The sequence below is a fragment of the Tyto alba genome, unplaced genomic scaffold, assembly GCF_018691265.1.
Source record: "Tyto alba isolate M040663 unplaced genomic scaffold, T.alba_DEE_v4.0 Super-Scaffold_26, whole genome shotgun sequence".
In the NCBI taxonomy this organism is placed as follows: Eukaryota; Metazoa; Chordata; class Aves; order Strigiformes; family Tytonidae; genus Tyto; species Tyto alba.
In genome coordinates, this window is record NW_024881300.1 from 1510940 (window position 1) to 1529384 (window position 18445).

The following is an 18445-nucleotide window of genomic DNA, read 5'->3' on the forward strand; positions in this document are numbered from 1 at the left end:
TGGCGTGACGCTAGCGTGGCGTGTGGCTGGTGTGAAAGGTGTCAGCGTGATGCTGGTGTGGTGCTGGCGTGACGCTAGCGTGGCGTGGGGCTGGTGTGAAAGGTGTCAGCGTGGTGCTGGTGTGGTGCTGGCGTGACTCTAGCGTGGCGTCGGTGTGGGGCTGGCGTGAAAGGTGTCAGCGTGGTGCTGGCGTGACGCTAGCGTGGCGTCGGCGTGGGGCTGGCTCAGCGGTGGTGAACCACTGGCACGGCGTTGGCGTGCCGGCCGCCGCCGCCGCCCCCCCGTGAGCTGGTGCCGTCCTTGCAGCCGCGGCGGGGTGGTGCCCCCGGCCTCGGTGCCCTCCGGCTCAGCCAGATCCTGCCCCCAGGTTGAAGGGAAGGCAACCGGGGGAGCAGGGGCGGCAGGAGGGTCTTGCCTGACACCGTTTTTCCCCCTCCCCAGAACATGCTGCGGCGCCAGGAGGAGCTGGAGAACGGCACGGCCTGGTCCATCTCCTCCGAATCCTCGGACGACTCCTCCAGCCCCCAGCTGTCGGGCAGCGTCCGCCACGCCGCGCACAAGCCCATCGTGCAGCCCGAGGTGCAGGCCTCCGCCCCCGCCATCGAGATCTCCTTCTCCCAGCAGCCGGAGGAGGCCGGGGCCGGGCCCGGGGGCATCAGCGTCCCCCCCGCCGGGAGCCAGGCGGAGGAACCGGGCAGCCGTAAGAAGGATGCAGTGGCCAACGGGCACGTGCCCTACTCCCGGACTCTGAGCCACATCAGCGAGGCCAGCGTGGATGCCACGATGGAGGCCAAAGCTGCGGAGAGCCCTTGGGAACCCGTGCCCAGCCCCGAGGACGCGGGGACGGGCGAGCAGGACGCGGACCCCCTCCCCAGCGCCTCGGGGGCAGGCGCCGTGGCAGGGCAGGACAGGGGTGCCGAGGCCAAGCCCCGGGCCACCGTGGCGTGGGCCACCGCCTGCGAGGCGGAGGCCAGCGGGGCTGAGCCGGTGCAGAGCCGGGCGCCGGCGCGGGGTGGCTGCGGCACCGGGGTCCCCGCGGCGCTGGCGCAAGCCCCCTCGGAGGAGAGGCCCGTCCCGGCACCGCCACTGCCTGCTGGCATCCCCGAGGTGCCACGGGGGAAGGTGGTGGATTCGGGTCTGGAGGAAGCCATCAGTATCCTGGGCTCGGCCCTGGATGACTATCGGGGGCAGTTCCCGGAGCTGCAGCCCCTCGAACGGGAGCTCAAGCGCCTGGAGGAGATGCTGCTGGTGAGGGGCTGCCAGCAGTGCCCGGGGGGGGCGAGGGGGACGGGACTGTCCGTGCTGGCAGCGCCCAGGGACATTGGGGACAGGGCCAGCCCTGATGGCAGCGCCCAGGGATGAGGGTGGCAGGGTCATACGTGATGGTAGTGCCTGGGGGTGATGGGGAGGAGGGCATCCCTGATGGCAGTGCCCGGGGACAATGGGGACGAGGCCATTCCTGATGGCAGTGCCCAGGGACAATGGGGATGGGACCATCCTGGCTGGCAGTGCCTGGGGACAATGGGGATGGGACCATCCTGGCTGGCAGTGCCTGGGGACAATGGGGACAAGGCCATCCTGGCTGGCAGTGTCAGGGGACAATGGGGATGGGACCATCCTGGCTGGCAGTGCCTGGGGACAATGGGGACGAGGCCATCCCTGATGGCAGTGCCTGGGGACAATGGGGATGGGACCATCCTGGCTGGCAGTGCCAGGGGACAATGGGGATGGGACCATCCTGGCTGGCAGTGCCTGGGGACAATGGGGACAAGGCCATCCTGGCTGGCAGTGCCAGGGGACAATGGGGACGAGGCCATCCCTGATGGCAGTGCCTGGGGACAATGGGGATGGGGCTATCCTGGCAGGCAGTGCCCGGGTACAATGAGGACGAGGCCATCCCAGCTAGCAGTGCCCAGGGACAATGGGGACAGGGCCATCCCTGATGGCAGTGCCCAGGGACAATGGGGACAGGGCCATCCCTGATGGCAGTGCCCAGGGATGCAGGTGGCAGGGCTGGCGAGCCAGGATCCAACCCCGCCGTGCTTTCCTCTGCAGCAGAAGCAGGGTGTCTTCCTCAGCCGGGCCTCCAGCATCAGCCTGACGGTGGAGCACGCACTGGAGAGCTTCAGCTTCCTCAACACCTCCGACATGGAGGACTCGGAGGGCTCCGAGGAGGAACCTCTCCAAGAGGAGAGGTGCACAGCGGGGCTCGTGGGATGGGGCACGGGGTAGGAGGCAGCCCTGGGGCAGTTGGGGTGGGGGGCTGCCCAGCTCTGCCGGGGTGCCCAGGCACATTTAGATGGGCCCATCACAGGTCCAGGCTGAGAAGCAGCAGGATCTGGCCCTTCTGGTAGCACAGTGCTACCCCACATCTCTCCGTGGGGCTGGGCCGGGAGGCAGCCCCCGTATACCCTGCGCCCCTGGGCGCTGCTCCGTCACCCAGCCCTGATGCCATGATCCTGTAGGTCCTACAGAAACTCTGCCCAGCGTTGCCCCTGGGGGTGGGGAAGGGCTCTTGGTTTCCCACCCTGACCCGCTGCCTCGGTCTCTCCCTGGCTTGCAGGAGGGCTGGCAGACCCCGGCGCGGCAGCAGGGCCCCCAGCGCCGGCGAGACGGGGGCAGACGACGCCGGCATGTGCAGCGGCTCCGAGGCCAGCACCGACCCCATGAGCACCGGCAACGAGTTCCTGGATAAGGCCCTGGTGCTTCACCTCAACAACTGCAACCGCCTGCTGCTGGTGAGGACGGGGGCCGGAGAGGTCCTGGCGAGGGGAGCCCCTGGGGGGGGGGGGGGGGGGGGGGTGCTGCACCGAGGGGTGTCTTGCCGAAATTGGGGAGGCTGCGGTGCGGGCGGTGAGCTCTGCGGCTGAGGTTTGGCCGTGCCTTGCAGAAGCTGGGCACCTTCGGTCCCCTGCGGTGCCAGGAGATGTACGCCCTGGACAGGCTGCTGCGGGAGGCGCAGGTGCTGGAGATCGTGTGCCAGCTGACGGAGGAGCGAGGGGGAGCAGCCGGCTCTGCCGCCGACGGTAAAGACACGCCGGCCGAGGGGGCCCGTCGGGGCTGGGCAGGAGTCACCCGCCTGCTGCCGTGGCCCGGGGAGGCTTGACAGCCCCTGTCCCCGCAGTGGTGCAGTTCTCGACGCGGAAGGAGGGCGTGCTGCCCCTTTGGGACCGCTGCGTGGAGGTGCCCAACGTCTACACCTGCCCCGTGGAGCGGTTCCTGCAGGTGCTCGGCGCCCAGTACGCGGCACCCATCGGCGAGCGGCACCCCGGCCTCGCCGACACCGGTGAGCGGACGCCCCCGGGGTTGTTTGGGGTTGCCAGCCCCTCTTGGTGACCGTGAGTGGGGGCCCGTGGGTGCCAGGAGCCCCGCAGAGGGATGGCCACGGCTGGTGCACGCCCTGACCCCGGCCCTTTCCCCGCAGTGTGTGTGAAACTGGTGGAGGATGTGCTGGATCGGCGGCTGCCCCGGCGACCCGGCAGCGCCCAGGGTGAGCAGGTCACCATCTTCCAGTACTGGAGCCACTTCGAGTCGCTCAGCGCCCTGGTGCTTGACACCTACATGATGGAGCTGGCAGAGGAAGGTGGGTGCCCTCCCGCCCTCCCTAAACCCTGGCACAGGGTGCCGGTGCCTCACCGTAGGGGCTCACCCGTCCTCGGGGTGGGCAAGTAGGTCTGATCTGGTGCACAGCCCCCTCCCACGCTGCCTTCCTGCGCACCCTGGGTCCTTGCTGTAGGTCCCTCGCGTGTCAGCTTGGGTGCCCCAGTAGCTCCCCTGCGTTGGGGCCACCTCTGCCCGGCGTGGGTGCAGGCTGCCCGGGGATGGGTTCCCCGCTGCGCCTCGGCTCAGCCGGCGGTTCCCCGCAGCGCTGCTGGCGCAGAACCTCAACTCGGACGACCAGGACGTGGTGCTGCGTGCCCTGAAGCGCGTACCCGAGGGCCGACTGAAGAAGGAGGGGCTGAAGGCGCTGAGCCTGCTCCTCGTGGAGGGCAACAGCAAGGTGGTGAGCGCCGTGTCAGCCCAGCTCCGCAGCCTGGCAGAAAACCCCCGCTTCCGCCAACGGGTACGTGCTGGGCAAGCCAGGGATGAGGTGGGCCGGTGCCACAGCCCCCGGGGGGCTGCCCCCCGGGCTCTGCCGTGGGTGATGGTGCTGACCCTCCCCCCCCCCCCCCCCATCTCCCCCAGGCCCTCGTGTGCTACCTGGAGCAGCTGGAGGATGAGGAGGTGCAGACGCGGGTGGCAGGGTGCGCGGCGCTGGGCTGCCTGAAGGTGAGGGGGGATGCGGGGAGGGGGCAGCAGAGCTGCATTTTCCAGGGGAAGAGGAATCGCGTGTGGCCGGCGACTCCGGACACACCTGCACAACCTCCTGCTCCCAGGAGAGAGGAGCTGGGGGGTGGCCCCAGCGTGCCGGAGAAGCAGGCAGGGACAGGGCAGGAAGGGAAACGGGGGAGGGAAGGGACAGGGGCGAGGGGCTTTCCTGCCCCACGGGGCTGCAGCGCCCTGTGTTGCCTCCCCCTGCGAGCTGTGTCCCTGCTGCCAGCCCCACTCAGCCCCTTGTCCCTTCTCCCGCAGGCCAAGGAGAGCATCGAGCAGCTGGTTTACGTGTGCCAAACCGACAAGGAGCCCGTGCGGGAGGCGGCCAAGCAGAGCCTGATGCTGTGCGGTGAGTGTCCCGCTGCTCCTCCCTGCTCCCTCCCCACCCACGGCATCCCGAAGCTGCGTCCCCCAGTGCCACCAGTACCCGCAGGAAAAGGGGGTCCCGGGCTGGTGCCCGCCTACCCTGCGCACTCTGGCTCGTCGTGCCCCGAGCTCTGCTGGGCAAGAGCAAGCTGGCAGCAGGCAGCGAGGGCCAGGCACCCCGTGGCCACGGAGCACTGAGCCTGGTTGTTATTTATTATTTGCTAGATGGCACTGAGAGAACCATCTGAGCGGGTTTCTAGGCCTCCAGATCGCGGCAGCTGCTGCACAGGTTGGGACACGTGAGCTGTCCTTGTCCCCCCCGTCCCTGCTCCTGCCGCTTTGCTCACGAGTGTCTCCGTCTTAGAGCCTGTCAGCCACGTCACGTTTTGGAGTCTGTGTGTCTTGGTTGTCCATAGAGGCCGTCCCCGTGGCACCACCCCGGCACATGTAGGTGCCTTGTGTCCCATGTCCCAGCAGATTGTCCGTGTCACCACCTCTTGCAGGGGCTGCCCGCTGCGGGCAGATTTGTGTTCGGGGGTGCCGGGCGAAGATCTCGGGGCCAGCTTGTAGCGTGGATGTGTGCGTCCCCGTGTGTGTGTCCGGGGGTCCTGGGGAAGCCCTCGGGGTCCCCGTGCCAGTGCATGCAGATGTGCACAGCTGGTTGGGACGCCGGAGCCGGCAGAGCCCCGAGCCCTGGCCCCTTTGCCCCGAGCTAGGCTCTCCACCAGCCAGCACTCCTGCAGCCCACGCGTGGGTGATCCCTGCCCCGTGTGCGTGATCCCTGCCCCGCGTGGGCACGGGTACAGCAGGCAGCTGAAGAACAGGATTTGCAACATCTGAATGGGGAGCTGTAGGGGCTTTCGGAGCCGGATCCCAGCCGGGACCTGCCCAGGAGTGTGCTAAGGAGGACTAGAGAAGTCTCCACTCTGTGGCCGGAGCACGCCGGCTCAGCTCTGCCAGGCGTTAGCCACGTTTCCCGGGAAAGGCCGGGGAAGGTGGCTGGGGATGGGCAGGGGACAGAGCTGCTGCAATTCAGTTCACTGACCGTGGCACGTACTTGCAGGGGAAGATGGTAAATCAGCTCACCGGCGGCTGGAGGAGACCCTGGACAGCCTCCCGAGGATCTTTGCACCAGCCAGCATGGCCAGTACAGCTTTCTGAGACGCCACGCAAACCCGCTGCCACCCCACTGAGGATCGAGGCACCACCGGGCCGCCCGGGCTCGCAGGGACTGGGGCCGGCCGGGACCCGGCAGCTCCCGCTCCCGGCAGCACACCGCAGTATTACCCCCGGCGGCAGCTTGCCGCGGCCCGCACGCTGCCTTACGGAGCACCGCTTCCCCCTGCCACCCGCCCCACGGGGCGCCACGTCCGCACCCCTGGGCGGGGGGAGCTGGCTGCACATCCCACCCTCTGGTTGCTATTTAAAATGCACGGGGAGCCCACCCTTCCTGCCCTCCTCGGCGCCTGCTGGGACCGGAGCGGCAGGGAGATAGATGTACGGGATTTCTCTGCCCTCCTCTTGCCTTCCTCTTGCTCGAGGGCACCTGCCCTGCCCCGGAAGGACCTGCACTTTGGAAACCACACCGTTTCTTTTCCAGGAGTTGCCTGGGCCATGGGGACTGCTGCCCTTTGCCACCTGGAGTCGCCAGGACTTAAATAAAATGAAATATGAGATATTAATATATTCTGCTGGCGTTTCTTCTTTCCAGCTCCACGTGCTCCTGTCCCTCCCCGGCTGTGGCTGTAGGGAGCGTAGTGAGATGTGGCCCCAGCCCAGAGCCTTTCCTGGCCTGCTGGGAAGTGCTGCGGATGGCAGGGGCAGGAGGAGCGACAGAGGGACGGACAGACGGACGGACAGAAGCGGCCACACCTCTTTTTTTTTTGTTTGTTTGTTTGTTTGTTTTATTTTATTTTTTATTTACAGAGTTTTGCAGAAAAAAAACGAAAGCAAAAAATTCTTTTCTATAATGTCTCTATAAATCTATATATAATGTAATTACAGAGAACGACTAATTTTGATTTTAAACCAGAAATAAAAACAAACCTTTAATGAGTGACGGTGTCGCTGTGCGGGTGTTTCTTTGGCCCCGGGTGAGCTGGGGATGAGCGTAGCAGGCTGGAGGGTGGTGGGGGGTGGCCTCAGGGGGTGTAATCGTGATGTCTGGCCTTGCCCAAGTGCAGCCCTGCCCCGCACCTCAGCCACCAGCAAGCTCCAGTCGGAGCCAGCACTGGGGGGGTGGGGGGCTGCTGGGTGCCCTTCACGGCCCCATGTGCAGGAAAGCAGGGACCTGTCACCCAGCCCAGGGCACGGAACTCTTGGCCCTCCTAGCTTGGCACAACCGGAGCAGAAAGGATTTCTCTGGCACTGCCCGGTCCCACAAGCATGCCTCTCTGTCCTGCCTTCCAGGGACGCTGTCACTGCAGGGATTTAAAACGCCATTTCCAACGTTGTCTTCATAAATGGGTGGAGGAATGCTTCTGGACGGAGGGACAAAGCTGGGCTCAGCCGGGGTTTTCCCAGGTGCTTGGAAAGCTGAGGCTCAACACCGCTCCCATGGTGGGCTTCGCTTTCACCGAAAAGACCGCAGGTTTACACCAGCAAGTTTCTCCTTTTCAGCAGCGGAAGGAGTTTCCACCTTCCCTGAGCTTTGCAAGAGTTGCTGAGATGTTGCCAAACGTTGGCTGCCGGGCATGGGAGGCATCACCCGGGGTGGCATGGGGTGGCCACACTGGGGCTACACGACGGGGATGCCCAGCCCCGGGAGCCACCAAAACCAGGGCAGCCCCGGTTTCTACTGTCTTCTGTATCTGTGGTGGGCACACACCACAGCGCCTGACCCAAAAGCAGGGGGCCAGAGAGCCGGGGCCAGAGCTTACGCAGCTGAACTGCTTTTTCAAACCCATTCCCATAAAGATTCGGCACTTCTTGGTGCGAGCCTCATCACTGAACCACACCAGATCAACGACAGAATAATTGAGGCGGGAAGGGACATTTGGAAATGCTCATCCACCCCCTGCTGCTCAGAGCAGGGTCAGCTAGAGCTGGGGACCACATCTGGTTGGGTTTTCAGTATCCCCAAAGATGGAGATGCCAGAACATCTCTGGCCAACCTATGCCAGCGCTTGACCATCCTCGCAGAAAAAGCTTTCCTGAAGTTTCTGAAAGCCTGTAATTCAGTTCCAATTTGGTGCTTGGTCTTTCACTGGGCACCACCGAGGCGCATCTGCCTCTGCCACCTTTACCCCCACCAGGTGCTAACAGACACGGATAAGAAACCCCACCCCAACCTTTGTTTTTCCAAGTTAAACAGTCCCAGCTCTCTCACCCTCCTCTTATATGACAGCTGCTCCAATCCCTTAATCATTTCAGTGGCCCTTGTGCCCCTGAGAGGGGAGTGGGTTAGAGCAGCAAAGATGCCCCAAAAGGCAGCAGAGGCAGGGACCCCACCGGAGCGGGCAGCGACCGCGCTGGCACTGCCAGTGCCGGGGATTTATGGCCCCTCAGGCTGAGCAGGGTCTGCCCCTCAGTGCTTCCCGGGCTTTCTAAGCAAATCCCAGCAGGTTGCAGCCTCCGTGTTTTTTTTGCTCCCTGGGGCAAAGCTTTTTGGGCTGGCTCGGGCAGAACGCCACGCGTGGCCGGGCACACAGGGGCACGGCCAGCGCGCAGCTCCGTGCCAGCGCTGCTCGGCACGTGGTGGCGCGCGGGGTGGCGCAGGTGGGACACTGCCTCAGCGTAACCACTTCTGGATGTGGTTTCGTCTGTAGATGGGATTGTGAGAAAGGGGTAGCCAGGGGACACTTGGCTGCATCACCGCTCGCTTAGCCTTCTCCCACCCGCTTCAGGGGCTGGAAAAGCCCCGGGAGGGAAGCGCTGTGTTTCTCCCAAAGCACTGCATCACACCGTCAGCTCCAGGCAGCAAGAGAGGTGGGATGTGGGTCCCGGCTGGCACACACAGCTGCAGACAAGAGCACCTGGGAGGTGGAAAGTGGCCCAGCCATCTTTGGTCTCTTTTTCCCCTCAATAACTCCCGGGGAATAAAACCAGCCCAGTGCTCCAGTGGCCAGAGCCACGAATTCCATTCACTCACCTACGTGGGTGTCCTCCTCGCCCTGCTGAAAGCTAGCCCCAGCCCTGCAGCACAATACCACTTTTCAAGATAAGCTACACCTTGAGGTTGGAGGAGGAAAGCAGCCTTCTGTCAGGGCAGGCAGAGAGCTGCAGGTCAGAACAAAATGACTCTGCTTCTGGAAGCGCAAGGAATAATCTCATTATTTATGTGGCTTTAAAAATATCTGGGGAAAAACACCCCGAACAGATTAATTTAGGAACCGATTGCCCAGCCCCTTGCTCTGAATGGGTCTCTGCCCCACAGACACTGCCAGGCCACCTGGAATTGCAGGGTTGCCATGTTAACTGGACTAAACTTTCCAAAAAAGTCTTGTTTTTTTGGAGAGCACTCACTAAAACCATTCACTGCAGTTTGCAATCGGCTTGGGTTTTGGCTTTTTTAGGGCTGGGGAGAAGGACAACAATCACAAGAGCTAGCTGTTTGGAAGGAGGCGGGGGACTCAGCTTTTCCCTCTGGGACCGAACATCTCCTCCAGCCCTTGCGCAGGAACCACGTCGCTTCGTGGCGTGAACTCCCTGGGAGCCACTCTCACAGCACCCGGGGACAGACACGGCACCGCGGAGCGCGTTTTGCGGCAGCCTGTTTGCTATTTCAAAGGAGACAGCGTGCCAGCACCATGTTTGTCAGCCAAATCTGTGTCAGCGCTTAAAACATCTCCCTCCCGTACGGACGTGCTTGTGCTCAGCAGCTACTTGCTTTTCTTGTAGGAGCTGCAGCCCGTGGGAGGGTGTCTGTGTCACGGTTACATTATCCATGTGCTCCGGCTTTGGAAAGATGTTCCTTTTCCCCATTTGCTGCTTTTTTTTTTTTTTTTTTTTAATTAAAGGGGTGCATATGGTTTCTGGAGCGCTCTGTGGTATCGGTTTTTAACTGCTGGTTTCAGGGCAGCGTCCTGAGGAGCCCCTGCAGATCATCAGCACAAAATAGCAGATCAGCCAAGGTACCCTCCTCTTGGGCGGCATCGGGGCTGGCTGAGCTGCCCAGGGTGTGGGTTGTGACACCGAGAAGCACCCACCAGCCAGGATGACCCCAAGCAGAAGCTGCCACTTCGGAGTGCCACGGGCTCCAATCAGCCCTCATGTAAGAAATGACCCAAATCTTGATGCCAAGTCATTTTTTTTTTTTGGGGGGGTGTGGGGGGGTGTGGGGGGGTGTTGTAATTTGGAAATCTCCAGTTTAAGCAGCCTCCAAGTTGGACCTCTGACCTTACCCCAGGCTTGTTTGGAATCATGTTTCCAGGGCATTCAGTAGGGAACTGAGATAGGATTTGAACAGCAAAGTAGTCTGCGTTGAACCACAGCAAAGCAACCACCTCCTCGTGATCACTGACATGTTCCTCGCGGGGCTGTCAGGCACATACGTACCGGCTTGTTCTCCAAGGCCCACTCCTAGGGTGACAGCTGGGGCCTCATTTCACACAGAGACCAAAGTGTGCTCCGGGCAGTCTCCGAAACTGAATTTAACACTCGGTCTCAAACTCGACCACTGTCCTCCTTCGAGCTGAGCGAGGAGAGGGGTGGTGACTCCCGAGGGCTCATACAGCACGAGGGTGCTGGAAGGATGGAGCTGGGAAGAGCAGGGAACGAGGTGGGTGGGCTCACCCGGGGCCTCAGCAAGGCGGCCAGGAGCTCCTCAGCTTCAGTTTTTGCCGTTCTGCTGACGGGCAAGGTGTCCCTGGGAAAGGCCTCGCTCAGGCAACTTTTCTAGAAAGAGCATCTGCCTCCGGGTTTCTAATTTGGACACGCTTGGAGGCTGATTTTTAGGAGCACCCGCAATTAGGACTGGAGCAGCTGGAGGCTTGAATCCTCTGCAAATCAGCTCAAAAGCGCCTCCAAGTGAGAAACCCAAGACCAATAATAGGTCAGACCCCAGGCACATGCCAGTGGATGGTCTGGGATGCTTCTGGCAGGAGAAGTCCGGGGATGGGTGGTTGCCAGAACAACTTCTGCTTCCTAAGCATCGACATTCCTACCGCAAAAAACAAGTGACCTTTTGCCATAGGATGACTACGAACAAAAGGCAGAGGGGTCATGAGCACTCCTTTACTCCCAGTCCTGTGTGAGTGTTTAAAGGAGCATAAGAAGCAATTTCACACACAGCCAGTGCTCCCCTCCATTTTGATTCGTGCCTGAACTTATTTCTGAGCTTAAAGCAGGATTCATGGCTACACACGAAAGATACGCCGTTCTCCCCCAAATTACAGCATGAGAATTGATGGGTTGACAGCTTAGACTAAATGTAAATGGTTTTTTTAAAAATTCACACTACAGAATCTCATTCCCCCAGAAATGTTCTTAGCAGATTTTTCATGCCGTACTGACTTAATTTCGTTTTACACCAACCTGTCTCGTGGATGAAGAGAAGGCAATGTATGTGGGTTTTCTGGATTTTAGCAAAGCTTTTGATAGTCCAACAGGAGTCGGACTCAGAGATCCCCGTGGTTTCCTTCCAGCTCAGGATATTCTGTTTGTATGACTCAAATTTCTCATGCAGTGAAGACCCCAGAGGTCATGGCTGTGGGCTACACCCTGTCACCTCATAATTAATGGTCACTTTTTTGCCATTGCTTTGTAACTGATCTTTTTCTCCTCCAGCCAAGGCTGAAGAAACAGAGCTACATGCTCGTGACTCAACGGAGCTCGTCCCCTCTGGCCGCTCTGTAAGTTACAGTTCCCCAGCTGTAACGAATTAATGGACTCGGCTCGGTGTCATAATCCTCAGGAGGGAACTCGGTTTCGGCTGTCAACATCCCCGAAAGGACTATCGGTACTCACAGCGCAGCCCACGGCACTGCCACCCGTGCCCTGCTCCTTTGCAAGGACCGGGAGAGCTCAGGCAGGAGAAACCCGTAAAGCAGGGTCGGGAGCCGATCTTCTCACTCGCCACCACCCCTCAGCCCAACTGCCTCCTCGCAGAGCAGGAGCCTGGCAGACACTTCTCCTCTTCGCCACACAGCTCAACAAGACATAAGCATTATTCAGACCAGGATTTAAGGGCACAGTTTACACGTTAATGTATGCCATGTTTGTTTGATGGTTTTGTCCCTTGTAAAGCAGGTCAGGGTAAAGCCTCGGCTGTTGAACAGCTTTTAGTCTGCCCTGCAGTGACATCTCAAAAGGCAAAAATTAGGGGCAGGATTTTTAGTACCAGTTCCAGCTGTAACAGCCACCCTTTAGTCCCACTAGCACAGGTCCTGTGTCGAGGTTTACTTTACACGTAGTCTTCTCCCTGAATTCCTGGCCTTACTGCCCTCCAGGGACTGAGAGGTAAAAGGAGCAAAAACCGCAGCTTCCTTCCAATGCATCTTATTTTTGGACTATTAATATTTTAACCCATTACCCTCGCTCCATTTCACACGTTTTTTGTGGTAAGAAAGCACAATGAGGATGCAGCACGAGCTCATAGAATTCTTCCCTCCTCTCTGCTTGCCTGTCAATCAGCTATGGGTCGGCAACAACGCTACTGGAGATGACAAAGAACGTTAAACCCAGAAGATTCAGCAACACAGGAAACTGCCGAAAATGAAAGACACGCGAGCCCCCCGTGCTTTCTCATATAAATTCGTGCATTTCACTACGGATGCTGAGGCTGTTTCCACCTTTTGGGGGTGGTGGGGGAGGAAAGTCAGGGACAGCAAACGCTGCGGCATTTAACTTCTCCCAGGCAGGACCCAACCCTGTTAACTTCCCTAGAAGCTCCCTGCTAAATACCTGGCACCACACTGACCATTCCTGCAGTGCTGAAGCTAACTTGAGCTGTTTGCCCCACTCGATTACGAGCTTGGCAAGCCCAAGGTGCTTTAAAGCCACCGGGCAAATACCATCTAATTCCAGTAACCTGTTGGCATTTATAAAATCGCCCTACGGCTTTCCCAGCGATTAATTCAGGACAGTATCGACTCCTCTTGCGCCTTAAGGAAAGCTTCGGTGTTTAAACCGGCAAACCCCTCCTCAGCACGGAGGAAGGCACACAATTTCAGCGCGGACTTTTGCTGTAGCCTTGCCCCCCTTCAGGAACTCCTTCCCGCGGGGGTGCCGGTCTGCTGGGCCTGAAAGTTTCCTTAGGGTGTAAAGAAGGGGTTGAATTTTATGTGAAGCTAAGGAGAGGCGGGGGTGTTGGAGGGGACCCCTGCGGGAGAAGGCAGCGGGCCCTCAGAGCCGGAGGGGCAGCAGCTCCCAGCGAGCCCACCGGCTCTGCTTGGACGCCTAACCCCGCCGTCCCGCCGCCGGGCTCCCCTGAGGGGCCGGGAAAATGACGGCCCCCCCCTCCCCCTTTTCCTCCTTCTTCTCCGCCACCGCCCGCCCTCAGCAACGCGTGACGCACCGACGCACGCACAGCCGACGCACGCCCGCGTTTGAAGTTGGCGCGCGTTTGCCGCGCCCCCCCCCCCCCCCCCCCCCCCCCCCCTTCCCTCCCCTCCGCGCCCCGCCCGCCGGCTCCCAGCCTGCCCCGCGCCGCCGCTTCCCCGCGCGCCCTCCCTCCTCCCACCCGCCCCCCCCCCCCCCCCGCTCCGGCCGGCGGCCGCGGCAGCCGCGCTGGCGCAGGCGCACTCCGCCCGCCCGCCGCCATTTTGTGTCCGAAGCGACTGTGGAGCGATTAAACCGCGGGCTGGTGCTGGGCGCTGGCGGCGGCCGCGGCGGGGCGTGCGGGGCGCGGCGGCTCCGCGGGGCCCGGGGGCGGCGCGGGGCGGCGGCGGGGCCCGGCGGCCGGAGCGAAGCTCGGCGGGGTGCGGGCGGCAGGTAAGCTGGCGGCGGGGGGTTTGCAGTCGCTTTCTCCGGCCTCTAGGTGTCACGATGGGGCTCCGGTTCGGCTGGGGCCCCGCAGCGGCCGCCGCCGGGGAAGCAGGGGGCTTTGTCTCCCTCTATCGTCCCCAGCGCGGCCGGCGCCTGCCTGCCTGCCACCGCCGCCATTCCCCACAGCGCGGCGCTGGGCTGCGGGCCCGCCCGGGCCTCCCTGCCCGCCGGCCCTGCCCGCCCGAGCCAACGGCCCCGACTCCATTTTCTTTCCTTTGTCTCCTCCGCCGCGCCACCGGGGCTGATGACCGCCCCCTCCCCGCCACGCCAGCCGCCAGCACACCCCCCCCCCCCCCCCACCCCACACCCCCCTCTTCCCTTCCCCTCCCGTCCCTTCCTCCTCCCCTCCCCCGCCTTCCCCGCCCCGCCGAGCCGGGCCCGCTCCCCACCCGCCGCCGCCGCCGCTTCCCCCCCCCCCCTCCCCGCCCCGTCTTCGCGCGAACCTCTGCGGTGCTCGGCCCCGGCGCCCTCCGCCCGTTCGCGTCCCTCGGCTGTTCCGGCCGGTTCCCGGCCGCGGGGCGGCGGCGGCGGCGGCGGCTGCGTGTCCCGCTCCTGCCGGCCGCCGCCTCGCTGCGCTGGCGTGTGCTGCGGAGTGAGAGGCGCTGCGAGGCGCAGAGCGGGACTCGAGCTCCCTCTGCAAGGCAGGCTGAGCAGCGCCATGCAGCACCGGGACGCGGGCACGGCTGGGGGGCGCCCGCTCTCGCCGCGCTGCCCGGCCGCCAACCCCCCCCCCCCCAACACCCCCCCCCCCCATCACCCCCCCCTTCACCTCGGCTCCGCTCCCGGAGAGCGGGTGCACCCCCCCCACGCCCACACCCCCACCCCACCCGCGGGGTTTCGGGCCGCCGCGGCGTGGTGGGCGGCAAGGGCCGGACCTGGGGTGCCACCGACCCGGCGACAAATTGTGTCACTTGGCTTCCACTTGGCCCGGGCTGCCGGCCTCCCTGCGGCCGCCCTCCGCAGCCGGGCTCTCGCTTAGGGATGGAGCCCGAAAGCCCATCACAAAACCCGGTTTTATTCCCTCTCTTGCATGGGTTTGTTCGGCGGGGGGGGGGGGGGAAGCGAAGCACAAAACCCGATTCTTTTTGTGATGCAGAAGAGGAAATCGCACAGGCTCTGTTTCTAAACAGTTTGCGTTTTGTTCTCTACGTCAACTTTAAATTTCTTTAGTAAATGTATTTATACGGTGTCAGATTTGGCCTTGCCTTAGCTTTGTGAAATTACTTTGATACAGGGATTTTGTCGTGTTATACGCATCCCTTTCTGTTTGGTGTAATCCTCAAGACTTGCCTGCTGGTGAGAATGAGCTCGCTTTCCTGTTTGTGACTTCCCATTTTTTTTACCCAGTCTTCTCTCCCCCCCCCCCCCCCCCCCCCCCTTAAATAAATGCATGGCTGTTCCTCACCTCCTGCCAGTTATTGAATTCTGGTAATAAACTCCAGAGGTGTCATTAGAAGCATCTGAAATACTGTTTACCGCTTCCAGTATATGTGTTTTTTGTTTCAGTGCAGGAAGCATGCAAATATTTTCTCAAGTTCTCCAGTTGATTCTGCTTCTGCGGAGCCTGTTGAATTTGTAGGAGCCTGTTGGTATAAGAAATAGCTCCATATTGTATTCAAGCTGTTGTTCTTACTTAAGCCGTATCTAACATTTTACTTTAGAACAGAAGACATCAAGAGAACTGAAGGAAGGAGAAATTTTAGCATAAGGGCAAAGCAATGCTTTTTTTTTTTTTTTTAACTTCCATTTTGTTTTTCTTCTGGATGCTAGCTCAATTTTAATGTCGTCTCTACTTATACTGTACATAAGAAGGGTTATTAGGATGCACAGAGTGGCTTCATTGACACTCTTGAAACTTTGTGGAATATTTTTGAGGCTTAAAGTCTGAGCAAAAGATGTGAAACTTGAGTTCATATAGCCTCAAGTGGCCCTGCCACTGAAATAATACAGCGAGTCTCATCTAATTCAGACAGAGCTTGGGAAACCGTCACTACAGCATTAACTTTGCTGGCAACTCGTGCCTGCAGCATTATTGAAGGAAAGAGCTATTTCATGAACTGCTTTTCATATTAGCAGGCTGTATCTTGAATATGAACTACAGCTAATACGTGTGTATCGTTACCAGCTCTTGTGGCTGCAGGTTGATACCTGCCTGATGCAGTACCATTGCTATTCTCTTGAAAATGCCAGAAGCTGACCCACGTTGTTCTTCTCCTTATTCAGCATTTACCCAGAAAAAAAAAATCTTAATTAGATGTGACTACTGACTTGCTTAGGAATTCCTGTATAGAGCCTACTCTGGAATTTAATTTCTTCTATTCCCCTTCATGTCCAAGAACTACTGCTTTTCTCATGAAGATTTTTGGAAGCCGGATGTTGCACTTTATCAGGCTTATCTACTCTCTGAAAAGAAGGAGCCAACCTGTTACTTGCCCTTATCCCTCATACTCTGGCAGGTTCTTCATCACTTGTAGCAGCAACTTGTGTTGAGCTCTGACCTCTGTATAGCTCTTTCTGCTCTGTCTGAACCGTTCTTTGTACGTTAGCTATTTCAGAAATATTATCTATATTGATATATTTGCTTAAAAAGTCCCTGATTCACCTATCCTGGCAACTCTTGCTTCTCTTACCCCTTCTTTACCAGAAAGGGAATGCTTGAGGGGAGTAGTAGAGCATTAGAATTGTGAATGCTGCTTTTTCCTGTGCTCGTACGTGCTCCAGAAATATGTGTAATAAGGAACTGTCACTGCTGCTACCTGCACACATGAAGGTGCCCACTGGCTGAACTGCTAGCTTTCAGATTCCACACTGGAGCTGAGAGAAACCAAAGCTTTGACTTGGTGGTTGTTTTGTTTGTGTTAGCTTACTGAACTGTACTGATTTGTTTGCTTAACTTCAAACCTCTGTTCATCCATCTGGCTCTAGTTCAGATGCCCAGTTCAGTCTTTGTTGTACTAAACCTTGAAATTTCAATACAGTATCAAGTCCTACTGCTCTGCAGTGCTACGGGGTCTTAGAGACGCACACAGATCCAGGAAATTTCCTTTTTTTTTTTTTTGTTCAGAGGTTATATTTACTGCTTATAAAAATGGTTCAGAATATGGGTTTGTTTTTTTTCAGATTTTTTGCTGAAATTTAGAGTATTTGTCCTGTCCTGACTGTAACTGAAGATGTTGCTTTTTTTTTGTACTGAAGGATATTTGATTTTCATTTAAAACACCCTGTTCTGCTGCTTCTCCCACTTCTTTCCAATAATCCATCATTCTTCAGGAATTAAGTGAGATATGCTTATTCTAGACTTATGTAGTACAAAAACTAAATAGTAGCTGCTCAGCTCAGTGCTATCAGTATTTCCTGATTAACAAAATTAACCTTGAAAAGAAGAGCAGAATAAACATGAGGTGGGTAGGGAGTTTTATGTTTCAGGTCATATTAACATTTCAGGTAACTACACTGAACAACTCAGTTTTGGTGTCTAATATATATTAAAGCTAAAGTGAAGTTTCCCTCATTTAGTATTTTAGAAACATGGGAACTGTCAAGTCTTAATGTCTTTCCAATATTGTTCTTAACAGGTGAAAATACAGAAGTAGTACAGAAACAGGTCTCAAGAACGATGCAGCTAACGTGTTACTTAGGGGAGAGCTGTGATAGAATGAATTCATGAAGAATTATTCCTTACCTATTCCTACAGATGAAGTTGTAAGTCGTAGATGTTTACAGTTGCATTTCTTCTATAAAGCTTTTTTTTTGGACACCTTCAGTTCCAGCCTTCCCACTTTTTGCTGTCAGCTACCTAAGGATTTCAATGTGCTCTGTGGAGCTGGTACTAAGAGGTGAGGTCAGGTATGTTTAAAAGTGTTTAAAGGCACAAGAGGTATAGGGATCAGTTAGGACATGCTGACCAGGTAACACAGGAGAGGAATACTCTGCTGGTAATAGTGCAGCAAGCTGTGCTAGATGGTGGTTTCTTTACATCCTGTAGTTCAGGTAGTGTGCCCAAATACATATTTTATCAGTCACCTATCAGCATCATCTTATTTCTCTGCCACAGAAACAAACTCGTGAAGTTTCTAAAGCTTCATGGGTTTCACTGAAAAGCTTCACTCAAATGTAAAGAGACTGTGAACTAAGTTCATCTTATACTGAAAATCTTACTTTACCTCTCTTCTTTTTTCCCCAGAATCTAAAAATTTCTGTTGACATCATTGAACTTGTCAAATTCTAACAAAACAGAAGCCAAATCACAGATTGTTTGGAGCATGAAATACACCTTTGTCTGTATTAATATGCATCACGATTAGAAGCTTGTATGAGTCTCAAACATCAGCAGGTAAAGTAGCTATCTGTAAAGTAGAGGAGAAAGTAGTTTGGTCCAATTATATCAAGAATATTACTTGCCTTAATTGGGATGTCAAAGTAATCCTTACTCCCTCTTTCAGGTATTTAGAATTATGTTGCTGTTCTGAAAGCTTCTGAAATTCCTCTGTTGTGGTGTTTTCTGTAAAAAAAAAAAAAAAAAGAAAAAACACCTAAAAAAACCCAAACCAAACACAAGGCGAAACCTAAAACAAAACAACAAAAACCCCACCAAAAAACCCCCACCACCAAGGTACATTGGGAAGTGAGAGAGATGTTTGCCTTGGTCAGTGTATTTTTTTCCACCTTTAACACTGGAATATCCCTAGCTGTAGTGTTGGAAGGAATATCGTATAGTTGCACTTCGGGACACTAGGGAAATTCCAGGAGGTTGGAGAAGTGCTGATATATCAGTATTAAAGGGAGATGGAGTGGATGAACAAGGCAGCTAGTAATGCCATGCTGTGCAGACATACCTGAG

At 57.8% G+C, this 18445-nt stretch overlaps 2 protein-coding genes and 1 long non-coding RNA gene across 15 annotated transcripts in view; 2 read left to right on the forward strand and 1 right to left on the reverse strand.

The window, feature by feature from the left end:
- The window catches only part of RIPOR1 (RHO family interacting cell polarization regulator 1), a 33648-nt gene extending 27286 nt beyond the window's left edge, over nucleotides 1-6362 (forward strand). For 4 of the 5 annotated variants that reach the window (XM_042797432.1, XM_042797430.1, XM_042797434.1 and 1 more), the window contains 10 exons: nucleotides 442-1248; nucleotides 2056-2195; nucleotides 2564-2738; nucleotides 2891-3026; nucleotides 3125-3286; nucleotides 3425-3583; nucleotides 3867-4063; nucleotides 4186-4269; nucleotides 4573-4663; nucleotides 5744-6362. In XM_042797432.1, coding sequence (XP_042653366.1) covers nucleotides 442-1248; nucleotides 2056-2195; nucleotides 2564-2738; nucleotides 2891-3026; nucleotides 3125-3286; nucleotides 3425-3583; nucleotides 3867-4063; nucleotides 4186-4269; nucleotides 4573-4663; nucleotides 5744-5841 — 2049 coding nt within the window. In that variant the 3' untranslated portion in view covers nucleotides 5842-6362. Of the gene's footprint in view, nucleotides 1-441; nucleotides 1249-2055; nucleotides 2196-2563; nucleotides 2739-2890; nucleotides 3027-3124; nucleotides 3287-3424; nucleotides 3584-3866; nucleotides 4064-4185; nucleotides 4270-4572; nucleotides 4664-4905; nucleotides 4970-5743 lie in introns of all 5 variants that reach the window. The other variant, XM_042797433.1, reaches the window with a different exon arrangement.
- Nucleotides 6363-11785: 5423 nt separating this feature from the next.
- Nucleotides 11786-14297, reverse strand: LOC122153884. The gene is made up of 2 exons (XR_006165728.1): nucleotides 14049-14297; nucleotides 11786-12274 (listed from the first exon to the last, which is right to left on the reverse strand). It is a non-coding gene; the product is annotated as an uncharacterized LOC122153884 (long non-coding RNA).
- CTCF (CCCTC-binding factor) overlaps nucleotides 13509-18445 on the forward strand; it is a 36678-nt gene continuing 31741 nt past the window's right edge. For 5 of the 9 annotated variants that reach the window (XM_032985342.2, XM_032985345.2, XM_032985341.2 and 2 more), the window contains exons 1-2: nucleotides 17182-17307; nucleotides 17789-17938. Coding sequence is in view for 1 of the 9 variants with exons in the window: in XM_009966764.3 (XP_009965066.2) it covers nucleotides 17918-17938 (21 nt within the window). In the remaining 8 variants the exon portion in view is untranslated. Of the gene's footprint in view, nucleotides 13552-17180; nucleotides 17308-17788; nucleotides 17939-18445 lie in introns of those variants that run through there. The other 4 variants (XM_042797435.1, XM_032985340.2, XM_042797437.1 and 1 more) reach the window with 4 other exon arrangements.